At 51.9% G+C, this 8,220-nt stretch overlaps 1 protein-coding gene across 1 annotated transcript in view; it reads left to right on the top strand.

Annotated features, from left to right (window-relative positions):
- The first annotated feature begins 2,769 nt into the window (after window positions 1-2,769).
- LOC140404050 (SH3 domain-binding protein 1-like) overlaps window positions 2,770-8,220 on the top strand; it is a 90,195-nt gene continuing 84,744 nt past the window's right edge. The window contains exons 1-2 of the mRNA XM_072492407.1: window positions 2,770-2,904; window positions 8,038-8,077. Of these exons, the coding sequence (XP_072348508.1) occupies window positions 2,849-2,904; window positions 8,038-8,077 (96 nt within the window). The 5' untranslated portion in view covers window positions 2,770-2,848. The remainder of the gene's footprint in view (window positions 2,905-8,037; window positions 8,078-8,220) is intronic.

Below are 8,220 nucleotides of genomic sequence, written 5' to 3'. Positions count from 1 at the left end.
TTATCCAGTTCTCGAAAGTGCATAATGAATAATGTCCATGAATTGTAGAATCCCTCCATCCTTCCCCTCAGTTCAAATTTGACCTTTTCAAGTGCTAAGAATTCCAGCAGGCCCCCCCGCCACGCCAGGGCACAGGGTGGAGAGGTTGCTCTCCACCCTAACAGGATCCGCCTTCGGGCGTGTGGTGAATGTATTCACCATAGTATAAACAGTCTGTTTAGTACTGTGGCCTATGAACAGAAAATAGTAATACGATCTACCACCATGTATTGTACAGGAGCCCCGGTGGGCTCCGCCTCTGGCTCCGCCCCCCGGGGGCTGTATATAGACATGGCCACCTGTGGGCGGCACTCATTGTTACTGAACTCACAGGCAGGCAAGTTCTCGATAAATAAAGCCTCTGTTCACTCGTTATAATCGTCTTGCTGTGAATTGATGGTACAACAGGGCGATCAACGAGGCAAAGGCTACAACATCTGCCTCCGCACCCGTTTCCAACCCCGGCTGGTCCGACACCCCGAATATGGCCTCCCGGGGGCCCGGGTCCAGTTTCACGTGCACCTCTTTAGAGATTACCCTAAAAACCTCCTTCCAGTAATCCTCCAGCTTTGGACAGGACCAAAACATATGAACGTGATTAGCGCCCCCCCCCCCCCCCCCCAACAACGTTCACACACATCTTCTACCCCCTCAAAGAGCCGGCTCATCCTCGACCTCGTGAGGCGCGCTCTGTAAACCACCTTCAGCTGTATCAGCCCCAACCTCGCACACGAGGTGGAGGCGTTCACCCTCCGGAGCTCCTCCATACCATCTCCCAACTCTTCCTCCCACTTTGTCTTGATATTTGACGCCCTTTCCTGACCCTTGTGGCACTAGTACCTCATTAGTTGGTTGTTTCTTTCAGCAAGTTCTGCTTGCTACCTGGTTTCAAAAAAGTACAGAACGAAACATTTATTCGGAAACTTTGGCTTGTCCATATTGTGTAGAATATTTTGCCGGCCCAATTGCACTATGGAATTGAAGGGCCATGAACCGCAGTCTCAATGATGACACAGTAGCATGGGGGTTATTACAGACGAGTAATCAGGCTGCACCGATGATCTGGAGGCATGAGTTCAAATCCCACCTGGGGATTTGGAGAGTTTAAATTCAATTAATTAAATAATTCCAGAATTTAAAAAATGGAACGACGGCCCCAAAATCACTGACTGTATTGTTCTAAAAACCCAGTCGACTCACTAATGCCCTTAGAGAAAGAAATCTCCGCCTGGTCTACACGTGACTCCAATCCCATAGCAAAGTGGTTGACCGTCAGATGGCCTAGTGAATCACTCAGTGTCACAAGTGGAATCATTGAATTTACAGTGCAGAAGGAGGCCATTCGGCCCATTGAGCCTGCACCGGCCCCTGGAAAGAGCACCGTACTTAAGCCCACGCCTCCACCCTATCCCCGTAACCCCACCTAAGCTTGTTTTGAACACTACGGGGCAATTTATCATGGCCAATCCACCTAACCTGCACATCTTTAGACTGTGGGAGGAAACCGGAGCAGCCGGAGGAAACCCACGCAGACACGGGGAGGACGTGCAGACTCCACACAGACAGTGACCCAAGCCAGGAATTGAAACCTGGGTCCCTGGAGCTGTGAAGCATCAGAGCTGACCACTGTGCTACCGTGCCGCCTTGAGCAGTAGGCTTACTGCGCTTACACTAACACTGCAGTGAAGTTACATGCTTGAAGGTGGCTCACCGTCACCTTCTGAAGGGTGATTTAGGAAACGACAATAAATGCTGGCCTTGCCAGCGACAGCCAGGTCCCTTAAAGACACAGTTCACTGAGCGTAACGCCATTGAAAGAAGTTCAACTCAAAATCACTGCTCCCAAGATGACTTGCTCCCACATGAAACAGGAACCACCCGCCAGCAGATTTAGCGGAATTTCCCCTTACACGGCCCTTGGAATGGTGTGGCGGTTCACATGATTGGACTTCCTCTTCAGCACGATTATCTCACCAGACTTGCTGCGATGGTGCACAAAAGAATGCCTGAAAAAAACAATAAAGGGACAGTTCTGCTTCCTTGGAGCAGAGAGGTGGAGCATCAGTCGTGACCAAAGGGAGTGAAGGGTTATCACCAGCATGGACCACTTTGGCCGAATGGCCTCTTTCTGTAGCATCTATGCTGTACAATTCTTTGTCGCGCTCTTTATTTGCATCAATACCCAGCGACTAGCCCGTCCAGTGAGAATTTCATTGGGATTGGCCGCGTGCCGACCCCCAAAGTTTTCAGAGCTGACCAATGTGCATAAATAAAGATGGCTGACACTCTGTGGAACCGTGGGCGGGATTCTCTCAGCCCACGCCGGGTCAGAAAATCGCCGGGCCGACGCTGGTCCGCCGATTCTCCGGTGAGCGGAGGTATATGAGAATGAGATGAGAACAGTACTTCAACAGCAACTGTTCGATTGCTTGTGGAGCATTTGAGAGGAGGGCGCAGGGAGTTGTGACAGAAGTGGGAGATGCCGCTTAAAAACGGAAACGTACAGAGTTTGGGGGGGGGGGGGGGGCGGTGGGGGGGTGCGATCGCTGTTACCAGAAAAAAAAACGCTGGGGAAAGGGTTTCTCGTCACATTTTGCAATTTCCTCGCAAGGTGACTCACGAGCGTTGGTGCAGCTTTTAAGGCGAGCTTCGGCCTCAGCGCCGGGGTGGGAGGAGACAGAAATGCTGAGTTCACGCCCACCGACTTGCCCGGGCAGTCGGAGCAGGAACTGCAAGGGCAACTTGAACTGAAGCAAACACACAGAGGCAGCGTATTGCAGAAAAGAAACAAACAGTTTTTTAAAACAAGATGATGAAGAAACAGCTCAATCGCATGCTACAGTTGGCAAACCCCAATGCGGCCAGGTGAGATCAAACCAGGAGATTACAGTCAGTGTCAAACATTTTTCAAATGCATTCGCCTGTTGGTTTTGCAATACTCAAACTAGGAAGTAACTGTCTCACCGATACGTTTAACTCAAATGGAGCCCTTTGGCTGATCTTAAAATAAAGGCTTATTCACTCCTGTCGGGCAGTAATAGCTGTAATGGTAAATCTCTCGTGTGACTGTAGAGCTGGAAGGGATTGGACAACGGGTCTGAACCCTCCGTGGCTTTTGTTTTTGTCACGGTAGGGATGTGTTTGTGTTTTCGGTATGCACAAATCTACTCCCCCCCCCGCCCCCCCTCCCCGACACCAGCTCTGTGCCGTCTTTAATAAACAGATGTTCCCGGGGTTGAAGTAACAGTGCGGATTCAGCAAGGTTTGTGCGGAGTGAGCGTGTGTGTGTGTGGTGACGGGATCGGCCGAACATCCCCCCTCCTCGGGACTGGCCATTGGGTCAGAGCAGTCAACATTCAGGCAGAAGAGTTAGCAATGCCTGATTGGATCAGGGAGGGACAATCTCCACTCCACACACACCCCCCCCGCCCCCCCCCCACACCCCCGATTCCTTCAACCGGCGTCACAGATACGGGAAGCTATCGCCTTCCAGGAGCATGTTTGCTAGCGTGGGCGCGAGGGGCTGGCTAGTCGCCCTCTCTGCCGCCAACCTTTCTGAGTTTCTATGGGACCCTCGCCCTGTATGTGCCGTACGGGGCAAAAGTTGCGAAAGCCCCTTCCACCTAAATGACCGTACTATCCCTTTCAATTTACAACAGCTTTGTTTGGAAAACGAACAAATTAAGGAGCTACAATGGAATGGTGCATTCGTTTGGAATATTGTGATCCCAATCCCTTTGGAATCCAGCTTGAGGGGAATAGTACAGCACATCCATGTTACTTGATTTTTAAAAAATTGTTGAAGGTATATTGCATTCCTCGAGCAACCTTGGGCCCAAGATTGATGGGGCAGGAGCTTTGTCAGACGGCGGGCTTCAGGTGTCCTTTGCGACGTCTCAATCCAGGTGCAGGGAATACAAGGATGTCGGATGAGACCTTGAATGCAAGGCCCTGTCTGCCCTCCCACGGGTGGGTGTAAAATAGGGTCACCAACTCCCCCTGGGCATATCCCGCCGGAAGGTCAGTCGGCATGACAACACAGAACCCCAGTGACGTGACGCGAGTGGGTGAGCCCATCCCGAGCGGGACTGGGGGGGGGGGGGGGGGGGGGGGGGGGCGGGGGTGTCAAAATCCAAAGCTCCAGACACAAGGTGGAGGGACTGAGGTTTTATTTGACGCACAGAAGTACTTTGTAAAAGCAAATGATTGCGGATGCTGGAATCTGGAACAAAAACCAGAAAGTGCTGGATAATCTCAGCAGGTTTGACAGCGTCTGTGGGGTGAGGAGGGAGCTAACGTTTCGTGTCTGGATGACTCTTTTTTAAAAATGTATTTTATTACAAACATGTATCAAAAGAGGTTATAGAAAATAAACACCCCGGGGGACATGCTTCCCAACAATCAACTATACAGTTTGTACAACTGTTTCCCCTTTTTCACCTCCTCCCCCCTACCGCCCCCCCCCCTCACTCCCCCTCCCTCCTGCGACGAACAGCTCCTCAAACACGGTCACAAATATCCCCCACCTTTTCACGAACCCACCTGCTGAGCCCCTTAACTCATACTTTATCTTCTCTAACCGCAGGAAGTCATACATGTCACCCAACCAAGCTGCTACCCCCGGTGGCGATGCCGACCGCCACTCCAGCAAAATTCATCGCCGTGCTATCAGAGAGACGAAGGCCAAGATATCGGCCTTCCTCGTCTCCATGAGCTCCGGCTTCCCTGAAACCCCAAATATCGCCACCAAAGAGTCCGGGTCCACTCCCTCCTCCACTGTCCTGGCTAAGACCGCGAACACTCCCGCCCAGAATCTCTCCAATTTTTCACAACCCCAGAACATGTGCCCGTGATTCGCTGGCCCCCGCCCACACCTCTCACACTCATCTGCCGCCCCCTGGAAGAACCCACTCATTGTCTGGAGGACTCTTTGTCAGAGTTGGTCAAGGTGCTTTGTTTCCTTGTTTAGAATTCTGTAATTCAGGCACGGCTGCACCTGGAGTCCGCTGGAACGGCGAGAAGGCACCATTGAAACAACCGCTGCTAAACCCTTGCTCCCTCTGGTCCAGGCCCCCGTCTTCTCATTTGCCCCTCAAACACAGACCCCGGGGGGGTGTCCCTAAAGGACCAACCCGCAAGCAGGCACCAGCAAGGAGCCTCCTCAGGCTCCGACCCCCGGCCAGCTGTGGTCCTGACCTGCTCCCTCCTAATGGTTACATTAGCAGACTCGCTCGCTCCATGCCTCGGATCATACGGGCTCGCGCTCGCCTGCTAAATAATAATAATCACTTATTGTCACAAGTAGGCTTCAATGAAGTTACTGTGAAAAGCCCCTGGTCGCCATCCTGTGATAATGCTTCCTGCGGAAGTGTCCAGGAAAAACATTTAGCACAGGGCTAAATCGCTGGCTTTGAAAGCAGACCAAGGCAGGCCAGCAGCACGGTTCAATTCCCGTACCAGCCTCCCCGAACAGGTGCCGGAATGTGGCGACTAGGGGCTTTTCACAGTAACTTCATTTGAAGCCTACTTGTGACAATAAGCGATTTACATTACATTCCTCTGCCAGTTCACCCCGCACTCACCTCAGCGATGGTGGAAAAGGAGGCAGCCAGATCATAGAATCATAGAATTTACAGTGCAGAAGAAGGCCATTCGGCCCATAGAGTCTGCACTGGCCCTTGGAAAGAGCACCCCACCCAAGGCCACACCTCCAGTGTATCCCCGTAATCCAGTAACCCCACCCAACCTTTTTAGACACTAAGGGGCAATTTAGCGTGGCCAATCCACCTAACCCGCACATCTTTGGACTGCGGGGGAAACCAGAGCACCCGGAGGGAACCCACGTAGACACGGGGAGAACGTGCAGACTCCGCACAGACAGTGACCCAGCGGGGAATCGAACCTGGGACCTTGGAGCTGTGAAGCAACAGTGCTAACCACTGTGCTACAAGCAGTGACATTCATGAGCTCAGTGAATGTGCGCGGAGGCGAGGGTAATGACATCACGCTGATCATGCTTGGGTGGGAGTGCTGTCTGTAAAATACCAGTCAGCGAAATGGACTCTGTGTACTGGGGTGGGATTTGATCGATTGAAGGTGAATCCTATAATTTCAAAGCCTCCTGGACTCATAATAGCCGCTGGGAGAGTAGGGCGATTCCGGGAATCTCCCGGCTGCTCCAGAAGGGTTAGCAGCCTAATGTAAAAGGTTCCACTGTCATTATTTCAGAGAAAGTCTGGGGAGTTCTCCCCTCTGCCCTGGACAATAATAAAGGAAAATTGCCACAGTCCCAGATGACCACAGGGTGCTTTCCCCTTTGAGAGGGGGAGAGCTGACTGGTGGTGATTTAACCTGAGGGTCACCACACCTCAGGCGAGGGGCAAGGTTGAGAGGGCGGGGCCTTCATGGATAACCTCAGCCGGTACGGGGAATTGAACCCGCGCTGCTGGCCTTGCCCTGCATCATGGACCAGCCGCCCAGCCAACTGAGCGAAACTGGCCTCATAATTATCCCTCAACCAACAGCCCTCATCGCTATTTGTGAAATCTTACTGTGCACAGATTGGCTGCACCCTCTTTCCTACATTACAGCCGCGACTACGCCTCAAAAAATACATCCGCTTTATTAGCAGTGAAACACTGGTTGTGGTTGTGGAGGATGCTATAGAAATGCAAGTTTCTTCTTTTCAAGTTCTTTCATTTTACTGCAGCCCCAAGTTGCTTCTCTCGGCATTGAGGAGGCCACAGGATGTCAGCTGTGTAAAGAAGTAGAACAATGCCTCCTCGGTGCTTTCGGGCTGCCCCTACTGAACAGGTGGAATTATCCATCATGCTCTGCTTTGTGAGCCCCCACCCTGTTGAAGGCACCAGACCGTGGAATCACTCTGCCGCCTCTTAGTCTGGCATGGTGGGCGGGCAGCTTGCGTCCAGTCATACTGGGCTGGAAGTGCGTCACCTGCCATATTGGTTACAGCTCCTGTGTAGGGATCTGGTCGTTTTCAGAGCAATGGGTCTAGTCTACGGCAGATTCCCGTGTTACCAAGGTGTGATAACCCTCACCGGGACACTCCAATTGATCTCCCCCGTGTGAATGGTGGAATAGGAGCTCCCCCGCTAGTGGGGGGCTTGTAGAAATCGCCTCATAAAGGTCATCCCGGATTGGGACCGGCGTAAACGATAGTCCCGCTTGGGACCTTGGAGCTGTGAGCCGCATCGTGGCCTTAAATTCTTCCGGATTTACCTTCTTTGGCCTCCTCGATTTTCAAACAAGGTCTTGAATTCTTCACCCTCAGAATATCCCACAGCGAGAAGCTCTTGTTAATTTTCCTGCCATTGCTTCCAGCACATGTGAGTTGTAAACAGTGAGAGAGAAAAGCTCCATTCCCTTCTGCCTGGCAAACCTGGCGATGTTATTGTGTAAAAGCGACGAATAGTTGAAATCAAAGTTGACGTATTTCCGGTTGAACGCTCTCCCTCGCTCCCCTAATTCAACCTCAGCACAAATGGAGGTCATTCAGGTCATCATACCTCTGCTGGAGATCTCTGCCCCTCTGAATCAATGAATTTACCGCGCAGAAGGAGGCCATTCGGCCCATCGAGTCCACACCGGCTCCCAGAAAGAGCACCCTACCCAAACACCCTACCTGAGCCCATTCCTCCACCCTATCCCCACACCTCCACCCAATCCCAGTAACCCTACCTAACGTTTTTTGGACACGAAGGGCAATTTATCACGGCCAAACCACCTAACCTGCACGTCTTTGGACTGTGGAAGGAAACCGGAGCACCCGGAGGAAACCCACGCACACACGGGGAGGATGTGTAGTTGGGGGTTAAGGTAAATCCAAACTCTGGGACACAGGCAGTGGAAAGGCTGCAATAGTTCCCAAGCTTATAAGGCCTGTGACAATTCAATGGGACCGGATTCCTTGAAACCTCAGCAATATATATCTGTTGAGTCAATCCCAGTGTTGATTGTGTGTTCTTTTTTCTTTTGCAGAAGTGAGAATTCGGAACTTCTGAGTGAAGATCTCTTCCAGGTACAGATCCCAGTCCGGCAGCCCCCACCGTGTAATGTGAACCAGACTGTCTGGAAACAAGCAGACTTTGTCAGGAAGTCAGTGAGGGATGGAGTGCGACCAGCCGACAGCCAGTGTGTTCGAGCGCCCTTCCTTTCAGCGCT

Source organism: Scyliorhinus torazame, chromosome 29, assembly GCF_047496885.1.
Source record: "Scyliorhinus torazame isolate Kashiwa2021f chromosome 29, sScyTor2.1, whole genome shotgun sequence".
Lineage (NCBI taxonomy): Eukaryota > Metazoa > Chordata > Chondrichthyes > Carcharhiniformes > Scyliorhinidae > Scyliorhinus > Scyliorhinus torazame.
This window is presented reverse-complemented; position numbering and strand designations above follow the sequence as displayed.